The 27,337-nt window shown below is 49.4% G+C and overlaps 3 protein-coding genes and 1 long non-coding RNA gene across 11 annotated transcripts in view; 1 reads left to right on the top strand and 3 right to left on the bottom strand.

Annotated features, from left to right (window-relative positions):
* LOC110516400 (GATOR complex protein WDR59) overlaps positions 1-9,242 on the bottom strand; it is a 61,271-nt gene extending 52,029 nt beyond the window's left edge. For all 8 annotated transcript variants that reach the window (XR_005039878.1, XR_005039879.1, XR_005039880.1 and 5 more), the window contains exons 1-3: positions 9,140-9,242; positions 3,675-3,724; positions 2,132-2,267 (exon numbers count right to left, since the gene is read on the bottom strand). Coding sequence is in view for 5 of the 8 variants with exons in the window: in XM_036964339.1 (XP_036820234.1) it covers positions 2,132-2,267; positions 3,675-3,724; positions 9,140-9,193 (240 nt within the window). In the remaining 3 variants the exon portion in view is untranslated. The remainder of the gene's footprint in view (positions 1-2,131; positions 2,268-3,674; positions 3,725-9,139) is intronic.
* On the bottom strand, positions 245-869 carry LOC118944521. Its single transcript, XR_005039883.1, has 3 exons — positions 847-869; positions 758-789; positions 245-604 (listed from the first exon to the last, which is right to left on the bottom strand). It is a non-coding gene; the product is annotated as an uncharacterized LOC118944521 (long non-coding RNA).
* Positions 9,243-9,277: 35 nt separating the features above from the next.
* Positions 9,278-20,681, top strand: LOC110512298 (RNA-binding protein NOB1). The gene is made up of 9 exons (XM_036964344.1): positions 9,278-9,387; positions 9,622-9,754; positions 9,924-10,057; positions 10,880-10,951; positions 12,293-12,442; positions 13,963-14,235; positions 14,500-14,597; positions 16,119-16,263; positions 20,314-20,681. Exons 1-9 carry the CDS (start codon positions 9,319-9,321, stop codon positions 20,575-20,577), a joined length of 1,338 nt encoding a protein of 445 aa, XP_036820239.1. The 5' UTR covers positions 9,278-9,318; the 3' UTR covers positions 20,578-20,681.
* Positions 20,682-20,835: 154 nt separating this feature from the next.
* LOC110518952 (conserved oligomeric Golgi complex subunit 8) lies at positions 20,836-27,300 on the bottom strand. Its single transcript, XM_036964343.1, has 7 exons — positions 26,803-27,300; positions 23,830-24,037; positions 23,050-23,301; positions 22,887-22,956; positions 22,168-22,679; positions 21,749-21,917; positions 20,836-21,621 (listed from the first exon to the last, which is right to left on the bottom strand). The coding sequence occupies exons 1-7, from the start codon at positions 27,129-27,131 to the stop codon at positions 21,086-21,088; spliced, it is 2,076 nt and encodes a 691-aa protein (XP_036820238.1). The 5' UTR covers positions 27,132-27,300; the 3' UTR covers positions 20,836-21,085.
* Between the last annotated feature and the right edge of the window lie 37 nt (positions 27,301-27,337).

A 27,337-nucleotide genomic window follows, 5' to 3' on the forward strand; every position in this document is an offset into this window, starting at 1 on the left:
ACCACCACTCTCACAGGTCACAGAGCAGACGCTGGGTCTGTTCAGTACCAGGATGTTATGGTACCATGTGGGAAGTGATGACCACCACTCTCACAGGATGCAGTTTGACCTGAACAAAGATCTGGATCCAATCAGAAACTGACTAAGTCACTCCGGATAAGACCTGAGCCTGCTCAACGACTCTCAGGATAAGACCTGAGCCTGCTCAACGACTCTCTGGATAAGACCTGAGCCTGCTCAACGACTCTCAGGATAAGACCTGAGCCTGCTCAACGACTCTCAGGATAAGACCTGAGCCTGCTCAACGACTCTCTGGATAAGACCTGAGCCTGACTCTCCGGATAAGACCTGAGCCTGCTCAACGACTCTCAGGATAAGACCTGAGCCTGCTCAACGACTCTCTGGATAAGACCTGAGCCTGCTCAACGACTCTCAGGATAAGACCTGAGCCTGCTCAACGACTCTCAGGATAAGACCTGAGCCTGCTCAACGACTCTCTGGATAAGACCTGAGCCTGCTCAACGACTCTCTGGATAAGACCTGAGCCTGCTCAACGACTCTCTGGATAAGACCTGAGCCTGCTCAACGACTCTCTGGATAAGACCTGAGCCTGCTCAACGACTCTCGGGATAAGACTTGAGCCTGCTCAACGACTCTCGGGATAAGACCTGAGCCTGCTCAACGACTCTCGTGATAAGACCTGAGCCTGACTCTCCGGATAAGACCTGAGCCTGCTCAACGACTCTCGGGATAAGACCTGAGCCTGCTCAACGACTCTCTGGATAAGACCTGAGCCTGACTCTCCGGATAAGACCTGAGCCTGCTCAACGACTCTCTGGATAAGACCTGAGCCTGCTCAACGACTCTCTGGATAAGACATGTGCCTGCTCAACGACTCTCTGGATAAGACCTGAGCCTGCTCAACGACTCTCTGGATAAGACCTGAGCCTGCTCAACGACTCTCTGGATAAGACCTGAGCCTGACACTCTGGATAAGACCTGAGCCTGCTCAACGACTCTCCGGATAAGACCTGAGCCTGACTCTCCGGATAAGACCTGAGCCTGCTCAACGACTCTCTGGATAAGACCTAAGCCTGCTCAACGACTCTCTGGATAAGACCTGAGCCTGCTCAACGACTCTCTGGATAAGACTTGAGCCTGCTCAATGACTCTCTGGATAAGACCTGAGCCTGCTCAATGACTCTCTGGATAAGACCTGAGCCTGCTCAACGACTCTCTGGATAAGACCTGAGCCTGACTCTCCGGATAAGACCTGAGCCTGCTCAACGACTCTCTGGATAAGACCTGAGCCTGACTCTCCGGATAAGACCTGAGCCTGCTCAACGACTCTCTGGATAAGACCTGAGCCTGACTCTCCGGATAAGACCTGAGCCTGCTCAACGACTCTCCGGATAAGACCTGAGCCTGCTCAACGACTCTCCGGATAAGACCTGAGCCTGCTCAACGACTCTCCGGATAAGACTTGAGCCTGCTCAATGACTCTCTGGATAAGACCTGAGCCTGCTCAATGACTCTCTGGATAAGACCTGAGCCTGCTCAACGACTCTCTGGATAAGACCTGAGCCTGACTCTCCGGATAAGACCTGAGCCTGCTCAACGACTCTCTGGATAAGACCTGAGCCTGACTCTCCGGATAAGACCTGAGCCTGCTCAACGACTCTCTGGATAAGACCTGAGCCTGACTCTCCGGATAAGACCTGAGCCTGCTCAACGACTCTCCGGATAAGACCTGAGCCTGCTCAACGACTCTCCGGATAAGACCTGAGCCTGCTCAACGACTCTCCGGTTAAGACCTGAGCCTGCTCAACGACTCTCCGGTTAAGACCTGAGCCTGCTCAACGACTCTCCGGATAAGACCTGAGCCTGCTCAACGACTCTCCGGATAAGACCTGAGCCTGCTCAACGACTCTCCGGATAAGACCTGAGCCTGCTCAACGACTCTCCGGATAAGACCTGAGCCTGCTCAACGACTCTCCGGATAAGACCTGAGCCTGCTCAACGACTGTCCGGTGAAGAGCGTCATTAATAAATATAAAACGTAAATGTAAATCAACAGAATAATCTTTTACACAATTTGATGAATTGTTGCTGTTGTTGTTGATGTACTCACAGAGGCAGCGAAGACGTGGGACTCGGCCCTGTGGGGGTTCCACTGAACCGTCCCCACGTCCCATTTGCTCGGTCTGCCGATCTTCCTGGGAGCTTCAGACGGAGTCTCCAGGTTCACCACATACAGAAACCTCCGTCTAAAGGAGAGGAGATCAAACACACACACACGATTGGATGAAAATAGGTTTATTCACCTGACATGTCAACCTCCCATTTAAATCTGATTAATCCACAAATACACAACTAGCAGTGACTTGTGGAATTACCAACATTGGTCAACGACTCTCCGGATAGACGGCTTCATGGCCTGATGGACGGTGACTGAGGCAGAGCTACAGTGACTGAGGCAGAGCTACAGTGACGTTGACTGAGGCAGAGCTACGGTGACGTTGACTGAGTCAGAGCTACGGTGACGTTGACTGAGGCAGAGCTACAGTGATGTTGACTGAGGCAGAGCTACAGTGATGTGGACTGAGGCAGAGCTACAGTGATGTGGACTGAGGCAGAGCTACAGTGATGTTGACTGAGGCAGAGCTACAGTGATGTTGACTGAGGCAGAGCTACAGTGACTGAGGCAAAGCTACAGTGACTGAGGCAGAGCTACAGTGACTGAGGCAGAGCTACAGTGATGTTGACTGAGGCAGAGCTACAGTGACTGAGGCAAAGCTACAGTGACTGAGGCAGAGCTACAGTGACTGAGGCAGAGCTACAGTGACTGAGGCAGAGCTACAGTGATGTTGACTGGGGCAGAGCTACAGTGATGTTGACTGAGGCAGAGCTACAATGACGTTGACTGAGGCAGAGCTACAATGACGTTGACTGAGGCAGAGCTACAGTGACGTTGACTGAGGCAGAGCTACAGTGACGTTGACTGAGGCAGAGCTACAGTGATGTTGACTGAGGCAGAGCTACAGTGACTGAGGCAGAGCTACAGTGACGTTGACTGAGGCAGAGCTACAGTGACTGAGGCAAAGCTACAGTGACTGAGGCAGAGCTACAGTGACTGAGGCAGAGCTACAGTGATGTTGACTGAGGCAGAGCTACAGTGACTGAGGCAAAGCTACAGTGACTGAGGCAGAGCTACAGTGACTGAGGCAGAGCTACAGTGACTGAGGCAGAGCTACAGTGATGTTGACTGGGGCAGAGCTACAGTGATGTTGACTGAGGCAGAGCTACAATGACGTTGACTGAGGCAGAGCTACAATGACGTTGACTGAGGCAGAGCTACAGTGATGTTGACTGAGGCAGAGCTACAGTGATGTTGACTGAGGCAGAGCTACAGGGATGTTGACTGAGGCAGAGCTACAGTGATGTTGACTGAGGCAGAGCTAGTGATGTTGACTGAGGCAGAGCTACAGTGATGTTGACTGAGGCAGAGCTACAGTGATGTTGACTGGGGAGGAGCTACAATGATGTTGACTGAGGCAGAGCTATAGTGATGTTGACTGAGGCAGAGCTATAGTGATGTTGACTGAGGCAGAGCTATAGGGATGTTGACTGTCTGGTGATGGTGCTGTAATGGGTGGTAAAGGACTGGTACACACCCAGACAGGACAGCATGTCGACCCAGGCAGTCCACGGACATGGCAGTGGCCTGGAAAGATAACAGCATGTTATTATTGTTATTATTATTTACGTTGTTAGGGGGCAGATCAGCTGTAATATTGCAGATACATTGATGGAGGCTACAATCTAATTGTCTGCATCATTTCCAATCAATCCCCTATATATATTTAGTGTAAATATACAGTATATATTTCACGTAAATATACAGTATATATTTCACGTAAATATACAGTATATATTTCACGTAAATATACAGTATATATTTCACGTAAATATACAGTATATATTTCATGTAAATATACAGAATAAATGTAATGTGATATTAATATACAGTATGTATTTAATGTAAATATACAGAATATATTTAACGTATATATATATATATATATATATATATAGAGACCCATACATATATTCAGTACCAGTCAATAGTTTGGACACACCTACTCATTCCAGGGTTCTAGAACACCCACTCATTCCAGGGTTCTAGAACACCTACTCATTCCAGGGTTCTAGAACACCTACTCATTCCAGGGTTCTAGAACACCTACTCATTCCAGGGTTCTAGAACACCGACTCATTCCAGGGTTTTTCTTTATTTTTTTACTATTTTCTACGTTGTAGAATAATAGTGAAGACATCAACACTATGAAATAACACATATGGATTTATGTAGTAACCAAAAAAATATATATATATTTGAGATTCTTCAAAGTAGCCGTGACTCTTGGCATTCTATCAACCAGCTTCAAATCAAATCAAATGTTATTTGTTTCATGCACCGAATACAACCTCTTACCGCAACCTCTTACCGCAACCTCTTACCGCAACCTCTTACCGCAACCTCTTACCGCAACCTCTTACCGCAACCTCTTACCGCAACCATACTTACAAGCCCTTGTTATTCTTATCTCTTACTTTTTTTTGTTGCTATTTTCTTAAAACTGCATTGTTGGGGGCCTCCCGGGTGGCGCAGTGGTTTTTAAATTTTAAATTTTACCCCCTTTTCTCCCCAATTTCGTGGTATCCAATTGTTAGTAGCACGATCTTGTCTCATCGCTACAACTCCCGTACGGGCTCGGGAGAAACGAAGGTTAAAAGTCATGCGTCCTCCGATACACAACCCAACCAAGCCGCACCAATGTGTCGGAGGAAACACTGTGCACCTGGCAACCTCGTTAGCGGCCCGCCACAGGAGTCGCTGGTGCGCGATGAGACAAGGATATCCCTACCTGCCAAACCCTCCCTAACACGGAGGACGCTAGGCCAATTGTGCGTCGCCCCACGGACCTCCCGGTCGCGGCCTGCTGCGCGAACCCAGAGTCTCTGGTGGCATAGCTAGCACTGCGATGCAGTGCCCTAGACCACTGGCCCCCAACAATACAGTTTTAAGAAAATACCAACAAACAAAAAAAGTAAGAGATAAGAAATAATATAGAATAACAAATAATTAAAGAGCAGCAATAAATAACAATAACAAGAATATATACAGGGGGTACTGGTACAGAGTCAATGTGGAGGCTATATACAGGGGGTACTGGTACAGAGTCAATGTGGAGGCTATATACAGGGGGTACTGGTACAGAGTCAATGTGGAGGCTATATACAGGGGGTACCAGTACAGAGTCAATGTGGAGGCTATATACAGGGGGTACCGGTACAGAGTCAATGTGGAGGCTATATACAGGGGGTACTGGTACAGAGTCAATGTGGAGGCTATATACAGGGGGTACTGGTACAGAGTCAATGTGGAGACTATATACAGGGGGTACCGGTACAGAGTCAATGTGGAGGCTATATACAGGGGGTACCGGTACAGAGTCAATGTGGAGGCTATATACAGGGGGTACCGGTACAGAGTCAATGTGGAGGCTATATACAGGGGGTACCAGTACAGAGTCAATGTGGAGGCTATATACAGGGGGTACTGGTACAGAGTCAATGTGGAGGCTATATACAGGGGGTACCGGTACAGAGTCAATGTGGAGGCTATATACAGGGGGTACCGGTACAGAGTCAATGTGGAGGCTATATACAGGGGGTACCGGTACAGAGTCAATGTGGAGGCTATATACAGGGGGTACCAGTACAGAGTCAATGTGGAGGCTATATACAGGGGGTACCGGTACAGAGTCAATGTGGAGGCTATATACAGGGTGTTACGGTACAGAGTCAATGTGGAGACTATATACAGGGGGTACCGGTACAGAGTCAATGTGGAGGCTATATACAGGGGGTACCGGTACAGAGTCAATGTGGAGGCTATATACAGGGGGTACCAGTACAGAGTCAATGTGGAGGCTATATACAGGGGGTACCAGTACAGAGTCAATGTGGAGGCTATATACAGGGGGCACCGGTACAGAGTCAATGGGGAGGCTATATACAGGGGGTACCAGTACAGAGTCAATGTGGAGGCTATATACAGGGGGTACCGGTACAGAGTCAATGTGGAGGCTATATACAGGGGGTACCGGTATAGAGTCAATGTGGAGGCTATATACAGGGGGTACCAGTACAGAGTCAATGTGGAGGCTATATACAGGGGGTACCAGTACAGAGTCAATGTGGAGGCTATATACAGGGGGCACCGGTACAGAGTCAATGTGGAGGCTATATACAGGGGGTACCAGTACAGAGTCAATGTGGAGGCTATATACAGGGGGTACCGGTACAGAGTCAATGTGGAGGCTATATACAGGGGGTACCAGTACAGAGTCAATGTGGAGGCTATATACAGGGGGTACCAGTACAGAGTCAATGTGGAGGCTATATACAGGGGGTACCGGTACAGAGTCAATGTGGAGGCTATATACAGGGGGTACCGGTATAGAGTCAATGTGGAGGCTATATACAGGGGGTACCAGTACAGAGTCAATGTGGAGGCTATATACAGGGGGTACCAGTACAGAGTCAATGTGGAGGCTATATACAGGGTGTTACGGTACAGAGTCAATGTGGAGGCTATATACAGGGGGTACCGGTACAGAGTCAATGTGGAGGCTATATACAGGGGGTACCGGTACAGAGTCAATGTGGAGGCTATATACAGGGTGTTACGGTACAGAGTCAATGTGGAGGCTATATACAGGGTGTTACGGTACAGAGTCAATGTGGAGGCTATATACAGGGGGTACCAGTACAGAGTCAATGTGGAGGCTATATACAGGGGGTACCAGTACAGAGTCAATGTGGAGGCTATATACAGGGGGTACCGGTACAGAGTCAATGTGGAGGCTATATACAGGGGGTACCGGTACAGAGTCAATGTGGAGGCTATATACAGGGGGTACCGGTACAGAGTCAATGTGGAGGCTATATACAGGGGGTACCAGTACAGAGTCAATGTGGAGGCTATATACAGGGTGTTACGGTACAGAGTCAATGTGGAGGCTATATACAGGGGACACCGGTACAGAGTCAATGGGGAGGCTATATACAGGGGGTACCAGTACAGAGTCAATGTGGAGGCTATATACAGGGGGTACCAGTACAGAGTCAATGTGGAGGCTATATACAGGGGGTACCGGTACAGAGTCAATGTGGAGGCTATATACAGGGGGTACCGGTACAGAGTCAATGTGGAGGCTATATACAGGGGGTACCAGTACAGAGTCAATGTGGAGGCTATATACAGGGGGTACCAGTACAGAGTCAATGTGGAGGCTATATACAGGGTGTTACGGTACAGAGTCAATGTGGAGGCTATATACAGGGGGTACCGGTACAGAGTCAATGTGGAGGCTATATACAGGGGGTACCGGTACAGAGTCAATGTGGAGGCTATATACAGGGGGTACCGGTACAGAGTCAATGTGGAGGCTATATACAGGGGGTACCGGTACAGAGTCAATGTGGAGGCTATATACAGGGGGGTACTGGTACAGAGTCAATGTGGAGGCTATATACAGGGGGTACCGGTACAGAGTCAATGTGGAGGCTATATACAGGGGGTACCGGTACAGAGTCAATGTGGAGTCTATATACAGGGGGTACCAGTACAGAGTCAATGTGGAGGCTATATACAGGGGGTACCGGTACAGAGTCAATGTGGAGGCTATATACAGGGGGTACTGGTACAGAGTCAATGTGGAGGCTATATACAGGGGGTACCAGTACAGAGTCAATGTGGAGGCTATATACAGGGGGTACCAGTACAGAGTCAATGTGGAGGCTATATACAGGGGGTACCAGTACAGAGTCAATGTGGAGGCTATATACAGGGGGTACCGGTACAGAGTCAATGTGGAGGCTATATACAGGGGGTACCAGTACAGAGTCAATGTGGAGGCTATATACAGGGGGTACTGGTACAGAGTCAATGTGGAGGCTATATACAGGGGGTACTGGTACAGAGTCAATGTGGAGGCTATATACAGGGGGTACCGGTACAGAGTCAATGTGGAGGCTATATACAGGGGGTACCGGTACAGAGTCAATGTGGAGGCTATATACAGGGGGTATCGGTACAGAGTCAATGTGGAAAAAAGTATTATTGATCGATTGACTATGACTTTTTAAAACCCACAGCAGTGCTATCTGCAGAGTTAGCTCCAGGTAAACATTGCAATTCTTCAGCCATTCCTGGACCTGTGACCTAAAATGACTACTATTATTATTCTATAACATGTGTGGTTAGTTTACTAGGCAATGAAGAGCATGTGAGCATTATGATGCAGAGGGCCAGTTTAAAACCATTTAGCCAGCAGCATCTGAGTCAGCAGTGCAGCATGTGAGCATTATGATGCAGAGGGCCAGTTTAAAACCATTTAGCCAGCAGCATCTGAGTCAGCAAGGCAGCATGTGAGCATTATGATGCAGAGGGCCAGTTTAAAACCATTTAGCCAGCAGCATCTGAGTCAGCAGTGCAGCATGTGAGCATTATGATGCAGAGGGCCAGTTTAAAACCATTTAGCCAGCAGCATCTGAGTCAGCAGTGGAGCATGTGAGCATTATGATGCAGAGGGCCAGTTTAAAACCATTTAGCCAGCAGCATCTGAGTCAGCAAGGCAGCATGTTTTGTTAGTATTTTTTTCTTCATGCTAAATCTTGCTGTGACATCTTGTGTACGGAACAATGTCTGAACACTGGATGTGTGACCTGCTGAAACAAAACAATGTCTGTACACTGGATGTGTGACCTGATGCATTTACCCTGTTGTAACAAAACAATGTCTGTACACTGAATGTGTGACCTGGTGCATTTGACCTGTTGAAACCAAAATTCAACAATCCTGCGACTGAGTGTGACATCATTTAACTGTGACACTTTCAGATACTCTCTGACTACTCAGAAAGATAAAAGCTCCCACCTGTTTCACTCGGAACAGCATGACAACACCACAGACAGAAGGGGAAAGTTATACATCTCTTTGGCAACATATTGCGCATTAGCTAGCTACATGTCACCCAACTCTGAATTAAACCCTGTTTTACTCAAGTACCTGCGCATCTCGCAATTCCACCACCACATTCTCACTACTCCAGCGAGCCGCCATCTTCCTCTACGGCAACAACATCAACCAGACGTCACACGACGCCCTGTCTCTCAAATCACGGACAGCGCGAGAACTACTTCCTGTCTGCTGATTGGTTGGTGATGATGCGGACGTAACAATCCAAGATGGCGGCTACCATGGTGGAACATGTTGTCGTAGACGCAGGAGGATTTTTGAAGAAAGCCCTTCTTCAGGTGAGGTTTAAACTGTGTCACATATCAGTAGATATGTTCTTCAGGTGTTCCGTCCCCCAGGATCAGAAGTATTTAATACGGATAACTTTTTATCACAAACTGCGTGCTTGATGTCAGGTCTGGATAGCTAGTTAACGTGGTTCATCCTGTTTAAATGGCCACATCAACATCATGTAGCTGCGTATATTATGATTTATACATTACTGTAAATATGGGTGAATATTTATTTTGTAGGAAATCGGGAAGAATATCTACACGCTGAAGGATGTAGTAGAGGAAATTAGAGACAAGCCAACCCGGAGGAGCCTGTCATTCCTACCATATCAACTCAACTTCAGAGAGCCGTACCCAGAGGACATCAGATTAGGTAGCTAAGGTTTTTTAAATGACTCATTTGGTCAGTTTTGGTTGTTTGATTTGTTGTACTGGATATTTGTTTCTGTAGACAAATCTGCCTCTCCAACATCACTTCTATAGTTGTTGATGGTATTTCATGAATTGTGATGCTGGTACTGAGTGTTGAGGTCTGTGTTCAGTGACTGAGTTTTCCAAGAAGACTGGAGACTACCCCAGCCTTTCTGCCACAGACATCAAGGTGTTGGCTCTGACATACCAGTTGGAGAGGGAAAACGTTGGGACGGACCACCTGAAGAAAGAACCTGAGGTCAAGGTAAGACGGGGAACAATGAGATGTGATCCCAAATGGAACCCGATTTTCTTTCTGCACTATATAGGGAATAATGTCCCATAGGGCTCTGGTCTAAAGTAGTGCACTATATAGGGAATAGGGTGCCATAGGGCTCTGGTCTAAAGTAGTGCACTAATGTAGGGAATAGGGCTCTGGTCTATAGTAGTGCACTAATGTAGGGAATAGGGCTCTGGTCTATAGTAGTGCGCTAATGTAGGGAATAGGACTCTGGTCTAAAGTAGTGCACTATATAGGGAATAAGGTGCCATAGGGCTCTGGTCTAAAGTAGTGCACTATATAGGGAATAGGGTGCCATAGGGCTCTGGTCTAAAGTAGTGCACTATATAGGGAACAGGGTGCCATGTGGGACACAACCCGTGAAACAGACTAGTTATCACACAGAACCCTGAGTATTGTAAGCGTTTCAATAGGTCCACATCACAGAACCCTGAGTATTGTAAGCGTTTCAATAGGTCCACATCACAGAACCCTGAGTATTGTCAGCGTTTCAATAGGTCCACATCACAGAACCCTGAGTATTGTCAGTGTTTCAATAGGTCCACATCACAGAACCCTGAGTATTGTCAGCGTTTCAATAGGTCCACATCACAGAACCCTGAGTATTGTCAGCGTTTCAATAGGTCCACATCACAGAACCCTGAGTATTGTCAGCGTTTCAATAGGTCCACATCACAGAACCCTGAGTATTGTCAGTGTTTCAATAGGTCCACATCACAGAACCCTGAGTATTGTCAGCGTTTCAATAGGTCCACATCACAGCTTTGACATGTAGTCTGTCGACAGGTCCAGGTGTGCAGTACAAGGAGACATCCAGAGGCTCCCGTTGGCGTGGCAGGGTTCCACTTCCCCTCAAAGGTACAGTATTTAAAAAATATATATTTATCCGTTATTTTACCAGGTCAGTTGACTGAGAACATGTTCTCATTTGCAGCAACGACCTGGGGAATAGTTACAGGGGAGAGGAGGAATGATTAGACAACGACCTGGGGAATAGTTACAGGGGAGAGGAGGAATGATTAGACAACAACCTGGGGAATAGTTACAGGGGAGAGGAGGAATGATTAGACAACGACCTGGGGAATAGTTACAGGGGAGAGGAGGAATGATTAGACAACGACCTGGGGAATAGTTACAGGGGAGAGGAGGAATGATTAGACAACGACCTGGGGAATAGTTACAGGGGAGAGGAGGAATGATTAGACAACGACCTGGGGAATAGTTACAGGGGAGAGGAGGAATGATTAGACAACGACCTGGGGAATAGTTACAGGGGAGAGGAGGAATGATTAGACAACGACCTGGGGAATAGTTACAGGGGAGAGGAGGAATGATTAGACAACGACCTGGGGAATAGTTACAGGGGAGAGGAGGAATGATTAGACAACGACCTGGGGAATAGTTACAGGGGAGAGGAGGAATGATTAGACAACAACCTGGGGAATAGTTACAGGGGAGAGGAGGGGGATGAATTAACCAATTGTAAACTGGGGATTATTAGGTGACCGTGATGGTTTGAGGGCCAGATTGGGAATTTAGCCAGGACACCGGGGTTAACACTCCTACGATAAGTGCCATGGGATCTTTAATGACCTCAGAGAGTCAGGACACCGGGGTTGACACCCCTACTCTTACGATAAGTGCCATGGGATCTTTAATGACCTCAGAGAGCCAGGACACCGAGGTTAACACCCCTACTCTTACGATAAGTGCCATGGGATCTTTTAATCACCTCAGAGTCAAGACACCCGTTTAACGTCCCATCCGAAAGACGGCACCCTACACAGGGCAGTGTCCCCAATCACTGCCCTTGGGCATTGGGATATTTTATTTTAGACCAGAGGAACGAGTGCCTCTTACTGGCCCTCCAACACCACTTCCAGCAGCATCTGGTCTCCCATCCAGGAACTGACCAGGACTAACCCTGCTTAGCTTCAGAAGCAAGCCAGCAGTGGTATGCAGGGTGGTATGCTGCTGGCAAGTCCAAACAATGACATGAAATCAACTCTGTTGTTAACCAGAGTACTGATCCGTATGCATGTTGAGATGTTAGACTAAGTAAATGAACAACCTAAAAAGACATCTAGAATAACCATGTGAATGGGGAACCATGTGGGATGATCATTAGTACAAATCAACCACTTCTGTCAACATCTAGAATAATAGTTAAGAGTTCTCCTCTTCTCCCCTGTGGTCCAGAGGCCAGCTGATGGGCTGTTCAGTGGCAGACAGAGGCCAGCAGCACAGACACAGCACAGCTATAACCCTCCAGAGATCGGAGAGTACAACAGCTTCCAGTTCTGGAGGAATCCTCTGCCCTGCTTTGACACTGACCTGCTGGAACTAGTGGTGAGTAGAACACACACTACCTCTGACCTGCTATAACTAGAACACACACACTACCTCTGACCTGCTATAACTAGAACACACACAACCTCTGACCTGCTATAACTAGAACACACACTACCTCTGACCTGCTATAACTAGAACACACACTACCTCTGACCTGCTATAACTAGAACACACACACTACCTCTGACCTGCTATAACTAGAACACACACTACCTCTGCTCTGAGCCACAGTGTCCTCTGAGCAACATGTCATCAGGGGTCCTGTCCTACTGCAGTTGTCCTCTGAGCAACATATCAGGGGTCCTGTCCTACTGCAGTTGTCCTCTGAGCAACATGCCATCAGGGGTCCTGTCCTACTGCAGTTGTCCTCTGAGCAACATATCAGGGGTCCTGTCCTACTGCAGTTGTCCTCTGAGCAACATGCCATCAGGGGTCCTGTCCTACTGCAGTTGTCCTCTGAGCAACATGTCATCAGGGTTCCTGTCCTACTGCAGTTGTCCTCTGAGCAACATATCAGGGGTCCTGTCCTACTGCAGTTGTCCTCTGAGCAGCATGCCATCAGGGTTACTGTCCTACTGCAGTTGTCCTCTGAGCAACATGCCATCAGGGGTCCTGTCCTACTGCAGTTGTCCTCTGAGCAACATGCCATCAGGGGTCCTGTCCTACTGCAGTTGTCCTCTGAGCAACATGTCATCAGGGTTACTGTCCTACTGCAGTTGTCCTCTGAGCAACGTGTCATCAGGGTTACTGTCCTACTGCAGTTGTCCTCTGAGCAACATGCCATCAGGGGTCCTGTCCTACTGCAGTTGTCCTCTGAGCAACATGCCATCAGGGGTCCTGTCCTACTGCAGTTGTCCTCTGAGCAACATGCCATCAGGGGTCCTGTCCTACTGCAGTTGTCCTCTGAGCAACATGCCATCAGGGGTCCTGTCCTACTGCAGTTGTCCTCTGAGCAACATATCAGGGGTCCTGTCCTACTGCAGTTGTCCTCTGAGCAACATGTCATCAGGGTTACTGTCCTACTGCAGTTATCCTCTGAGTAACATGTCATCAGGGTTACTGTCCTACTGCAGTTATCCTCTGAGCAACATGTCATCAGGGTTACTGTCCTACTGCAGTTATCCTCTGAGCAACATGTCATCAGGGTTTCTGTTCTACTGCAGTTGTCCTCTGAGCAGCATGCCATCAGGGTTTCTGTCCTACTGCAGTTGTCCTCTGAGCAACATGTCATCAGGGTTACTGTCCTACTGCAGTTGTTGCAGGGTTGAACCATGTGATGGAAACATTCAAACATTTGGACAGATTGACACACAGTCGTCAAAGATGGATTCACAATGATTCACCTCTGTCTCTCTGTCTGCCTCTCTCGCTCTCTCTGTCTGTCTCTGTCTCTCTCTCTCTGTCTGTCTGCCTCTCTCTGTCTGTCTCTGTCTCTCTCTCTCTGTCTGTCTGCCTCTCTCTGTCTCTCTCTCTGTCGGTGCTGATGAATTGATGTGGTCCTTGTTATTTACCTGCAGAACATTGAGGACCTGTCAATATCAGACAGTGGAGCAGCAGACACTGTCCACACAGAACCTGAGAGGAGGTCAGAGGAACACAAACACTCAAAGAATCATTCAGAGGAGCACGGCAGTGGATCGGAGGAGGAGGAGGAGGAAGATGAGGAGGAGGAGGATGGCGGCGGTTGGATCACCCCTAGCAACATTAAACAGGTCCAGATGGAGACGGGGATCTGGGCGTCGCCTGCGGACGTTAAGGTGGCGTGTCTCACCACCGACTTCGCTATGCAGGTACTGAGGCCCAAATGGACCCCTTGATAGTGCACTACTTCTAACCAGGCCCCATAGGTAGTGCATAAGTAGTACACTATATAGGGAATTGGGTTGCCATTTGGGACAGCGAACTCCTCTTTGTCTACGTAACTGTCCCCGGGTGGTAATAGTTGACGCTGATTAAATTCTGTTGATTAAATTCTGTTGAGACCCCATTTTAGATTGATGTATTCAGAACCATGCGGTTGGTCGACTGTTGACTGAAACTGGTTTGTTCAACAGAACGTCCTGATTCAGATCGGGCTCCATGTCCTCTCTGTGAATGGGATGCTCATCAAACAGTCCAGGAATTACATCCTGCGATGCCACGCCTGTTTTAAGTGAGTACCTCTTCCACGCTGACCAGAACGGTCTCGTCGTAAAACACATTTACAAATCCGTGTTATTCAATTACCCACACTGCCTGGCGCGCGCCAACCCGCGTCTGCATTACCAAGGGATAAAATAGTCCTGCCTCTCCCATCTCCTCATTGGTTTATAGAAGCAGGTCCCATCTCCTCATTGGTTTATAGAAGCAGGTACCATCTCCTCATTGGTTTATAGAAGCAGGTACCATCTCCTCATTGGTTTATAGAAGCAGGTCCCATCTCCTCATTGGTTTATAAAGAAGCAGGTACCCGCGTGCCATCTCCTCATTGGTTTATAGAAGCAGGTACCCACGTGCCATCTCCTCATTGGTTATATAGAAGCAGGCCATCTCCTCATTGGTTTATAGAAGCAGGTACCCACGTGCCATCTCCTCATTGGTTATATAGAAGCAGGTACCATCTCCTCGGTTTATAGAAGCAGGTACCATCTCCTCATTGGTTTATAGAAGCAGGTACCATCTCCTCATTGGTTTATAGAAGCAGGTACCATCTCCTCATTGGTTTATAGAAGCAGGTACCATCTCCTCATTGGTTTATAGAAGCAGGTACCATCTCCTCATTGGTTTATAGAAGCAGGTACCATCTCCTCATTGGTTTATAGAAGCAGATACCATCTCCTCATTGGTTTATAGAAGCAGGTACCATCTCCTCATTGGTTTATAGAAGCAGGTACCATCTCCTCATTGGTTTATAGAAGCAGATACCATCTCCTCATTGGTTTATAGAAGCAGGTACCCGCGTGCCATCTCCTCATTGGTTTATAGAAGCAGGTACCCGCGTGCCATCTCCTCATTGGTTTATAGAAGCAGGTACCCGCGTGCCATCTCCTCATTGGTTTATAGAAGCAGGTACCCACGTGCCATCTCCTCATTGGTTTTATAGAAGCAGAAACCCACGTGCCATCTCCTCATTGGTTATACCCACGTGGGTGATTGAAAGACAATGTTTTGCCAGTCGTTGTGGTAATACTATGAAAGTGTAGATGCCAATCACCATATAAGTCCAAAGATGAAAAAGCCTGGAAGGAGGAGAGATGACTAGAAACGATTCGGTTGACCGTTTGTGTGGATTAATTGTCGGAGTAGAGGACCTTGTGCATTTCAGGTAAAATAACAGGACAAATTAGCTAGCAAGTGCAAGCTAGCTAAATAGGACAAATTAGCTAGCAAGTGCAAGCTAACTAGCTAAATTGCCATACATGTTTAATGCTTTTCGACCTGTCCCCAAATGAATGTCATTGGTTCAGTTTGTTTTGATATTGTGATCGCGTTTGGTGTCGGGGGACAAAATCCATTTACGCACGACGGCGCAGCCGGTCTGGGTTCCGTGTACACAGTATATGAAAACACCCGTTGATGTCACGAGGTTTTTAGTAATTAGACCACTTCTTAAATATTAGGAAACTTGTTCTCAACCTTGGTCTTTAAGAAGCTTAATTCAAACGGATAGTCTGACCTTCTCTCTCTGTTGTAGGACCACCACCAACATGAATAAGGTTTTCTGTCCACACTGTGGCAACAGAACGCTGAAGAAGATAGCCGTGACTGTCAGCGAGGACGGAAACATCCAGATGCATTTCTCAAAGAACCCCAAAGTGCTCAACCCCAAAGGGAAGAGGGTAAGTGGATGAAATGGGACCAGACCCACATCATACTGTAGTAGGAAACACATCTTCAACCCCAAGGGAAGAGGGTAAGTGGATGAAATGGGACCAGACCCACATCATACTGTAGTAGGAAACACATCTTCAACCCCAAGGGAAGAGGGTAAGTGGATGAAATGGGACCAGACCCACATCATACTGTAGTAGGAAACACATCTTCAACCCCAAGGGAAGAGGGTAAGTGGATGAAATGGGACCAGACCCACATCATACTGTAGTAGGAAACACATCTTCAACCCCAAGGAAACAGGGAAGTGGATGAAATGGGACCAGACCCACATCATACTGTAGTAGGAAACACATCTTCAACCCCAAGGGAACAGGGTAAGTGGATGAAATAGTACCAGACCCACATCATACTGTAGTAGGAAACACATCTTCAACCCCAAGGGAAGAGGGTAAGTGGATGAAATAGTACCAGACCCACATCATACTGTAGTAGGAAACACATCTTCAACCCCAAGGGAAGAGGGTAAGTGGATGAAATAGTACCAGACCCACATCATACTGTAGTAGGAAACACATCTTCAACCCCAAGGGAACAGGGTAAGTGGATGAAATGGGACCAGACCCACATCATACTGTAGTAGGAAACACATCTTCAACCCCAAAGGAAACAGGGAAGTGGATGAAATGGGACCAGACCCACATCATACTGTAGTAGGAAACACATCTTCAACCCCAAAGGGAACAGGGTAAGTGGATGAATTGGGACTAGACCCACATCATACTGTAGTAGGAAACACATCTTCAACCCCAAAGGAAACAGGGAAGTGGATGAAATGGGACCAGACCCACATCATACTGTGGTAGGAAACACATCTTCAAATGTGCAGCTTCTACATGTTGTTGCTGTAGTCAGTCGGGGAAAGGGGGGGGGGGGATACCTAGTCAGTCGGGGAAAGGGGGGGGGGGGGGGATACCTAGTCAGTCGGGGAAAGGGGGGGGGGGATACCTAGTCAGTCGGGGAAAGGGGGGGGATACCTAGTCAGTCGGGGAAAGGGGGGGGGGGGGGGATACCTAGTCAGTCGGGGAAAGGGGGGGGATACCTAGTCAGTCGGGGAAAGGGGGGGGGGGGGGGGGGAATACCTAGTCAGTCGGGGAAAGGGGGGGATACCTAGTCAGTTGGGGAAAGGGGGGGGGATACCTAGTCAGTCGGGGAAAGGGGGGGGGGATACCTAGTCAGTCGGGGAAAGGGGGGGGGATACCTAGTCAGTCGGGGAAAGGGGGGGATACCTAGTCAGTCGGGGAAAGGGGGGGGGGATACCTAGTCAGTCGGGGAAAGGGGGGGGGGGGATACCTAGTCAGTCGGGGAAAGGGGGGGGGATACCTAGTCAGTCGGGGAAAGGGGGGGGGGATACCTAGTCAGTCGGGGAAAGGGGGGGGGGGATACCTAGTCAGTCGGGGAAAGGGGGGGGGGGATACCTAGTCAGTCGGGGAAAGGGGGGGGATACCTAGTCAGTCGGGGAAAGGGGGGGGGGGGATACCTAGTCAGTCGGGGAAAGGGGGGGGGGATACCTAGTCAGTCGGGGAAAGGGGGGGGGATACCTAGTCAGTCGGGGAAAGGGGGGGGGGATACCTAGTCAGTCGGGGAAAGGGGGGGGGATACCTAGTCAGTCGGGGAAAGGGGGGGGATACCTAGTCAGTCGGGGAAAGGGGGGGGGGATACCTAGTCAGTCGGGGAAAGGGGGGGGGGGGATACCTAGTCAGTCGGGGAAAGGGGGGGGATACCTAGTCAGTCGGGGAAAGGGGGGGGGGGATACCTAGTCAGTCGGGGAAAGGGGGGGGGGGGATACCTAGTCAGTCGGGGAAAGGGGGGGGGGATACCTAGTCAGTCGGGGAAAGGGGGGGGGGATACCTAGTCAGTCGGGGAAAGGGGGGGGGGGGTACCTAGTCAGTCGGGGAAAGGGGGGGGGGATACCTAGTCAGTCGGGGAAAGGGGGGGGGGGAATACCTAGTCAGTCGGGGAAAGGGGGGGGGGATACCTAGTCAGTCGGGGAAAGGGGGGGGGGATACCTAGTCAGTCGGGGAAAGGGGGGGGATACCTAGTCAGTCGGGGAAAGGGGGGGGGGATACCTAGTCAGTCGGGGAAAGGGGGGGGGGGATACCTAGTCAGTCGGGGAAGGGGGGGGGGGATACCTAGTCAGTCGGGGAAGGGGGGGGGGGGATACCTAGTCAGTCGGGGAAAGGGTTGGGGGGATACCTAGTCAGTCGGGGAAGGGTTGGGGGGATACCTAGTCAGTCGGGGAAGGGGGGGGGGGATACCTAGTCAGTCGGGGAAGGGGGGGGGGATACCTAGTCAGTCGGGGAAGGGGGGGGGATACCTAGTCAGTCGGGGAAAGGGGGGGGGGATACCTAGTCAGTCGGGGAAAGGGGGGGGGGTACCTAGTCAGTCGGGGAAAGGGGGGGGATACCTAGTCAGTCGGGGAAGGGGGGGGGGGGGATACCTAGTCAGTCGGGGAAAGGGTTGGGGGGATACCTAGTCAGTCGGGGAAAGGGGGGGGATACCTAGTCAGTCGGGGAAAGGGATGGGATACCTAGTCAGTCGGGGAAAGGGGGGGGGGGATACCTAGTCTGTTTTATAACTGAATGCATTCAACTGAAATGTGTCTTCCACATTTAACCCATCTCTCTGAATCAGAGAGGTGCAGGGGATGCTGACTTAAACAACATCCACGGTACCCAGGGAACAGTGGGTTTACTACCTTGTTCAGGGGGCAGAACAACAGATTTTTACCTTGTCAGCTCAGGGATTCGATCCAGCAACCTTTCGGTTACTGATCCAGAGCTCTAACCATTAAGCTACCTGCAGACTAGCTTCTCCACTCTTACTGCTACAGATTAGCTTCTCCACTCTGTTACCGTAGCAGCTGCAGACTAGCTTCTCCACTCTGTTACCGTAGCAGCTGCAGACTAGCTTCTCCACTCTGTTACCGTAGCAGCTGCAGACTAGCTTCTCCACTCTGTTACCGTAGCAGCTGCAGACTAGCTTCTCCACTCTGTTACCGTAGCAGCTGCAGACTAGCTTCTCCACTCTGTTACCGTAGCAGCTGCAGACTAGCTTCTCCACTCTTACCGTAGCAGCTGCAGACTAGCTTCTCCACTCTGTTACCGTAGCAGCTGCAGACTAGCTTCTCCACTCTGTTACCGTAGCAGCTGCAGACTAGCTTCTCCACTCTGTTACCGTAGCAGCTGCAGACTAGCTTCTCCACTCTGTTACCGTAGCAGCTGCAGACTAGCTTCTCCACTCTGTTACCGTAGCAGCTGCAGACTAGCTTCTCCACTCTGTTACCGTAGCAGCTACAGACTAGCTTCTCCACTCTGTTACCGTAGCAGCTGCAGACTAGCTTCTCCACTCTTACCGTAGCAGCTACAGACTAGCTTCTCCACTCTGTTACCGTAGCAGCTGCAGACTAGCTTCTCCACTCTGTTACTGTAGCAGCTGCAGACTAGCTTCTCCACTCTGTTACCGTAGCAGCTGCAGACTAGCTTCTCCACTCTGTTACCGTAGCAGCTGCAGACTAGCTTCTCCACTCTGTTACCGTAGCAGCTGCAGACTAGCTTCTCCACTCTGTTACCGTAGCAGCTGCAGACTAGCTTCTCCACTCTGTTACCGTAGCAGCTGCAGACTAGCTTCTCCACTCTGTTACCGTAGCAGCTGCAGACTAGCTTCTCCACTCTGTTACCGTAGCAGCTACAGAGTAGCTTCTCCACTCTGTTACCGTAGCAGCTGCAGACTAGCTTCTCCACTCTGTTACCGTAGCAGCTGCAGACTAGCTTCTCCACTCTGTTACCGTAGCAGCTACAGACTAGCTTCTCCACTCTGTTACCGTAGCAGCTACAGACTAGCTTCTCCACTCTGTTACCGTAGCAGCTACAGACTAGCTTCTCCACTCTGTTACCGTAGCAGCTGCAGAGTAGCGTTCACCATTGCTTATTGTAAATGATTGAGGTGGAATGCTAATCTAGAGGGAGGAGCTAATGTCCGCTCTCTGTTCCCCGTAGTACTCCCTGCCCCTGCCACAAGGGGGCAAACACGGCAGCAACCCCCACCTGGTGGAGGACCAGCGTTTCCCCCAGCAGCGTGTGTCCCGTAAGGCCCGCCAGAAGACGGACGTCTTTAACCCAGACTACCTGGCCGGGGGCGGCTCACCTTTCTCTGATCACGACATCTACAGCCGCTCTGCCAACCTGCACATCACAGACGGCGCGGGCGGAGGGGGTCGGAGGCGGGCCAACCCCAACGCTGCCCGCAAGAAGAAATGTTGAAGAATCGGAAGCCATTTTCTACACGCCAAGTTCCACTAAAGAGAAATCCCAGAAACTGAACTGTGAAGATAGCTGGATTTAATACTGATGTTTTGTATAAAATTACAATTTTTTTAAAGGTAAACTTAATGAATTCCAGTCATACAGTAACTAAACTACCAAGTTTGTAAAAGCCTGACGGTAATTTGCACTTTCAAGGCTTGTGTCTGTAACCTGCTCTGACATGATGCCCCTAATTAAACACACAGTTCAATACGCTTCTGTTGTGGATAGATTTTAATAATGAAGATCCATTTTACAGTAGAAATAAACTATTTTAAATGTATTACATAGTTCAGTTACCACGTTGTCAAATCCAGATTAGATGGCAGTTTATACAAGCTAAAGCATTGGAAACATTCCTGAAAAGGGTCAATTGTTAAATTAACTAGTCAAAATGCACAGTAGCTGAGATTCAAACCATTAATTCAAGGCTATTGTTAGTTTACCTTGCCAACACTCCTGAGGGTTAACTCTCTGCTACCTCCGGGTTTACCCCAGGCTCTGATGGCTCACTGTCTCCCTCTGGGTTTACCTCAGGCTCTAGGACTGGGTTATGTTCTGGGTCGGTCAGTACAGGCTTTGGGGGATTCAGTATGGCCTCCAACTCAGGGTCTTCCTGTACTTCACGGTGGCTGTCAGCCCTTGGTCTCTCTGGGTCGTCCAGTACAGGGTTAGGGTCGTTGAAAATGGCTTCCAGTTCAGGGTCAGAGGTCAGACCTGTCTCGGACACAAACTCAGTAGATATGGTTGATGAGACCATGGGATCCTCCTCAATAGGTTCCGGGCCTGCTATTGGTTCAGGATCAGGATTTCCCAGGTTGTCAACAGGAAGTGTTGGTTGAGGATCAGCTGTGGTGAGACCGTCCAGCTCAACACTGAGGTCTTCTCCCACCGGAGTCACCGTCTCCCTCTTGGGAAGAACAAACGCCAGAGGCTCCAGGACTGGACTCACATCGATACAACCCAGACTGTTGTACTGGTGGACTTGAGTTGGAGGGACACCTGGAGGACAAAAACCACGTTTCACATTATTACAGAGGTCGTTACTGTGGATGTTCTCCGTCACAGAGTATTTACCCAGTATGACAGAGAGCTGTGCTGGGGGGGGGGGGGGGAACAGAGTATTTACCCAGTATGACAGAGAGCTGTGCTGGGGGGAACAGGACCTGTAGACAACGGTTGAGGAAAGGCACCAGGTCCTCAGCGAAGGAACAGCAGAATTGGACAAACAGCTCCTTCTCTCGGTCGCTGAAGGCCGTCTCTTCAGCCCGGTGGAACGCCACGATCAACTTGGTGACCTGGGGAGGAGAGAGAGGAAATAATTTCAACAAGAGTCTTGAGTCTGAGGGAGTGTGACCTGATCCTATCAGGGTAACTTCTACCATGGTCAGACACAGTGGCTTTCGCATCTAGAGAGAGCATCGCATCTAGAGAGAGCATCCCATCTACCGCGTCTAGAGAGCATCCCATCTACCGCGTCTAGAGAGCATCCCATCTACCGCGTCTAGAGAGCATCCCATCTACCGCGTCTAGAGAGGCGTTGGTTACCTTCACCAGCGCGTCCTCCAGGTACTTGGTCACCTGCTGGGCTAGACCGAGGGGACAACAGAGCCGGAGGTCGTTGAAGGCCGTCAAGATGTTGTTCAGGAAGCAGGCCAGAGGGGGGAAGTCCAGCAGAGCCATGGGGGGCTGGAGGGTACCTGGCTGGGTACTGGGGGTCTGGAGGGTACCTGGCATGGAGCCCCCACCCAGCATAGAGGGGAGAGAGATCAGAGTGTACAGGTTCATGTCCTCCTGGAACCTGTCTATGGCTTCCTCTACAGCTTTACGGAAGGTATCGGCCGCCACGCGCTGGAACATCGGGGCCAGCTGGCCGCGGAAGTCTGCCCCAACGCGGCTGAAGGACAGGCCGAAATACATGCACTGTCCCAGCAGGGAGTCCAGGCGTCCGCCCACCCCCCTCTGGAGATCTCGGTCCAGGGTCACCAGGAACTCAGACACCTGCTGCACCACCCAGCCATGGAAGATGGCCGCCTCGTTCACCGCCTGGCCGTGAACACCTTTCAACACAGACAATACCGTACATCACAAGGCTGCCCCCTCGTTCAACACCCTACATCACAAGGCTGCCCCCTCGTTCAACACCCTACATCACAAGGCTGCCCCCTCGTTCAACACCCTACATCACACAATACATCACAAATCTTCATATTTATGTAAATCGTATCAAATAATTCAGCCTTAAATGAAATAAAGCATTGTGTCACCGGGAGACAGCAGGGGGTCCTCGTCAGAGAAGATGGCTCTGTACTGGGTGATGATGTCAAACAGATGTACCTGGATCAGAGGAAGACAAATGTCAGAGAATTAAAAGTCCTGTTTCCTGGGTCCTTCATTCCACTGCTAGATAACAGAAGCCAGGTTACACACGCGACAGGCCTCGATGGTCTTGGTGATGTGGCAGTAAGGGTCCTCATCAGGGACAGTGGACAGGATGGAATGGAGCCAGGTGCCCCGCGCCTGCAGGAACTTGACCCGTAGCTCCGCCTCCGTGAACACGTCCATCCTGCGCAGGTAGCCAATCACACGCAGGCACACAGGAAGCTGGGAGTTGCTACGAAGCTGTTGCAACAGCTGGTTCAGCATGAGCTGAGCCGACTGACGCACCTCGTGGACGATGCCCTGGAGAAGAGACACAGGCCACGTTACTGTAGAGGTCAGGGAATCACACTCTGTTACAGTAGAGGTCAGGGAATCACACTCTGTTACAGTATTAAGACGAGGTATTTCTAGATCTACCACAGTTTGTCAGACTGTGTGTTGACAAAATTAATATAATAAGGAAGTGGTACGATCTGTAACTCCTCGCTGTGTAAACAGGAAGTGGTACGATCTGTAACTCCTAGCTGTGTAAACAGGAAGTGGTACGATCTGTAGCTCTTCGCTGTGTAAACAGGAAGTGGTACGATCTGTAACTCCTAGCTGTGTAAACAGGAAGTGGTACGATCTGTAACTCCTCGCGGTGTAAACAGGAAGTGGTACGATCTGTAACTCCTCGCTGTGTAAACAGGAAGTGGTACGATCTGTAACTCCTCGCTGTGCAAACAGGAAGTGGTACGATCTGTACCTCCTAGCTGTGCAAACAGGAAGTGGTACGATCTGTAACTCCTAGCTGTGCAAACAGGAAGTGGAAGTTGGTAGCATTAATACCTGGATGACAGGTAGAGACGAGTGCTTCTTCTCCAGTCTCTTGACGTACGCTGCCAGCTCCAGAGCCTCCTCGTAGTAACCATTCCGGACGCAGGTGTCCATCAGCTGAGGTATCTCTAAGATCTCCAGGATCTCTGTGTGACGGTTCAGAGTCAGGCTGTTCATCCGCCGGCTCGCCCCGATGTCCTCCGCCTCCTTCACAAAACCCCTAAAGGAGAGGATAGACATGAGCCCAACAGGTTCTTCATCATGTCAACAGTTCATAACAGTATTATAACAGTTCCTGGAACAGTAACATTCAATGAAATCTAGTGTTTGATCTAGACAGACGTGAGCCTGGTACACGTCTGTTTGTTCTAGACAGACGTGAGCCCGGTACCAGTCTGTTTGTCCCAGATAGACGTGAGCCCGGTACCAGTCTGTTTGTCCTAGATAGACGTGAGCCCGGTACCAGTCTGTTTGTCCTAGATAAACGTTAGCCCGGTACCAGTCTGTTTGTCCTAGATAAACGTGAGCCCGGTACCAGTCTGTTTGTCCCAGATAGACGTGATCCCGGTACCAGACTGTTTGTCCCAGATAGACGTGAGCCCGGTACCAGTCTGTTTGTCCCAGATAGACGTGAGCCCGGTACCAGTCTGTTTGTCCCAGATAGACGTGAGCCCAGTGCCAGACTGTTTGTCCCAGATAGACGTGAGCCCGTGTAACGGATGTGAAACGGCTAGCTTAGTTAGCGTGGGCGCTAAATAGCGTTTCAATCAGTGACGTCACTTGCTCTGAGACCTTGAAGTAGTAGTTCCCCTTGCTCTGCAAGGGCCGCGGCTTTTGTGGAGCGATGGGTAACGATGCTTCGAGGGTGACTGTTGATGTGTGCAGAAGGTCCCTGGTTCGCGCCCGGGTATGGGCGAGGGGACGGTCTAAATTTGTACTGTTACACCCGGTACCAGACTGTTTGTCCCAGATAGACGTGAGCCCAGTGCCAGACTGTTTGTCCCAGATAGACGTGAGCCCGGTACCAGACTGTTTGTCCCAGATAGACGTGAGCCCAGTGCCAGACTGTTTGTCCCAGATAGACGTGAGCCCGGTACCAGACTGTTTGTCCCAGATAGACGTGAGCCCGGTACCAGTCTGTTTGTCCTAGATAGACGTGAGCCCGGTACCAGTCTGTTTGTCCCAGATAGACGTGAGCCCGGTACCAGTCTGTTTGTCCCAGATAGACGTGAGCCCGGTACCAGTCTGTTTGTCCCAGATAGACGTGAGCCCAGTGCCAGACTGTTTGTCCCAGATAGACGTGAGCCCGGTACCAGACTGTTTGTCCCAGATAGACGTGAGCCCAGTGCCAGACTGTTTGTCCCAGATAGACGTGAGCCCGGTACCAGACTGTTTGTCCCAGATAGACGTGAGCCCAGTGCCAGACTGTTTGTCCCAGATAGACGTGAGCCCGGTACCAGACTGTTTGTCCCAGATAGACGTGAGCCCGGTACCAGTCTGTTTGTCCTAGATAGACGTGAGCCCGGTACCAGTCTGTTTGTCCCAGATAGACGTGAGCCCAGTGCCAGACTGTTTGTCCCAGATAGACGTGAGCCCGGTACCAGACTGTTTGTCCCAGATAGACGTGAGCCCGGTACCAGACTGTTTGTCCCAGATAGACGTGAGCCCGGTACCAGTCTGTTTGTCCTAGATAGACGTGAGCCCGGTACCAGACTGTTTGTTCTAGATAGACGTGAGCCCGGTACCAGACTGTTTGTCCCAGATAGACGTGAGCCCGGTACCAAACTGTTTGTTCTAGATAGACGTGAGCCCGGTACCAGTCTGTTTGTCCCAGATAGGCGTGAGCCCGGTACCAGACTGTTTGTTCTAGATAGACGTGAGCCCGGTACCAGTCTGTTTGTCCCAGATAGACGTGATCCCGGTACCAGACTGTTTGTTCTAGATAGACGTGAGCCCGGTACCAGACTGTTTGTTCTAGATAGACGTGAGCCCGGTACAAGACTGTTTGTTCTAGATAGACGTGAGCCTTGATATATAAAAAAAAACATTGAGACATTATCTCACATTTGTTTTAGACTAACATTTAGTTTTCAACAGAGGAGATTTGTATAAACCTTGTTGTCTGTCTCCTCCGACATTTGCAACAATGTCTCAATATTCAAATTGGTTCTCCAGCTGTCTCCTTATGGGATGAGACAGGCAGCTTTTCTCAGCCAGTTGAAATAATGAACCAGGATCATGTTTATGGATATAACGTTATACAAAAAAACATCAATAGAAAATAGGTCAAACAAAATTTGGTACATCTCGTTTTCAGTCTTTCCAGCTTCAGTTTGAGGTGATTGTGTTAGATGTGTTGTTGACTAGCTCCTCTGAACAACAGTGTCCTGACCAGAGAACATATTTTCTATGTCAGGTGAAATCACGCCTCATTAGATCATTATTATGGATAACAGATTAAACAAATGCAGCTACTTTGTTGTTATTCTGGCCGCGAATAGGCCGATAGAATGAACGACCAGCCAGCTGGGTAACAACCCTCGATGTGTCGGGACTTTATATTGTGGAAGGATGAAATAGTATAAATAAATTCATTAAAATACAGTTTTCTGAAAATATGATTTGAATATGTTGGTAACACGTTGTGTAGAAGTGATCATGCCCACGAAACCGGTGTTTGGAGGATATGTTGTCACGGTTTGCCGGTGTTGTGCCGAAAATCTCCCCCCTGCCAGAATCCCCCATTAGAGCGTTGGACTAGTAACCGGAAGGTTGCCAGTTCAAATCCCCGAGCTGACAAGGTACACATCTGTCGTTCTGCCCCTGAACAGGCACTTAACCCACTGTTCCTAGGCCGTCATTAAAAATAAGAATGTGTTCTTAATTAACTGACTTGCCTAAAAAAAAAAGAATAATGTATTTTTTTTAATCACGTAAATGACATGTCAAAACGACAGAGAGTAATGGTCTAACTTTACTACTAACCTGCATTTTTCCCCGAAGCTGGGCAACTTGTCGAGGAGTTTGGAAACACTGCTTTCCACACGGCCAAAGTCGCGGTAAATCTCCTCGGTGCAGTCCGCGGTGCGGATGAACGTCTTGTAGTTGGAGAAGGCGAGCTCCCGGGTCTGCTGCAGTATCTGCGCCCTCTCCTCCGCCAACCGCTCCGGTTCACGGTTTAATTTCTCCACGCCATACGAACTGAGCTCGGACAAGTAGGCTGCGAAGTCGGGGTTGTCTCTCCAGTTGTCTGGAAAGCTGTCTTTAAATATTGACGCCAGAATACTCTCATCTTCCACGTCCACAGCTGTCATATTGGAAAGCTGTCACTTCAACACTTCATCTGAATGTTAGTCTTACCTACTCCTATTTCCAGCCTTTACACGGGAGTACCGAAACAGCTCGTTAAAATACAATGCGAGCGTCTGATGTCTTTTAAATGGCAATTTAATTCGCAATTTGGCAAAAATTCTAGTCGCTCGTAAACGCAACAGCACAACATAAACAGGCGCATGATTTT

This window comes from Oncorhynchus mykiss, chromosome 26 (assembly GCF_013265735.2).
Source record: "Oncorhynchus mykiss isolate Arlee chromosome 26, USDA_OmykA_1.1, whole genome shotgun sequence".
Classification (NCBI taxonomy): domain Eukaryota; kingdom Metazoa; phylum Chordata; class Actinopteri; order Salmoniformes; family Salmonidae; genus Oncorhynchus; species Oncorhynchus mykiss.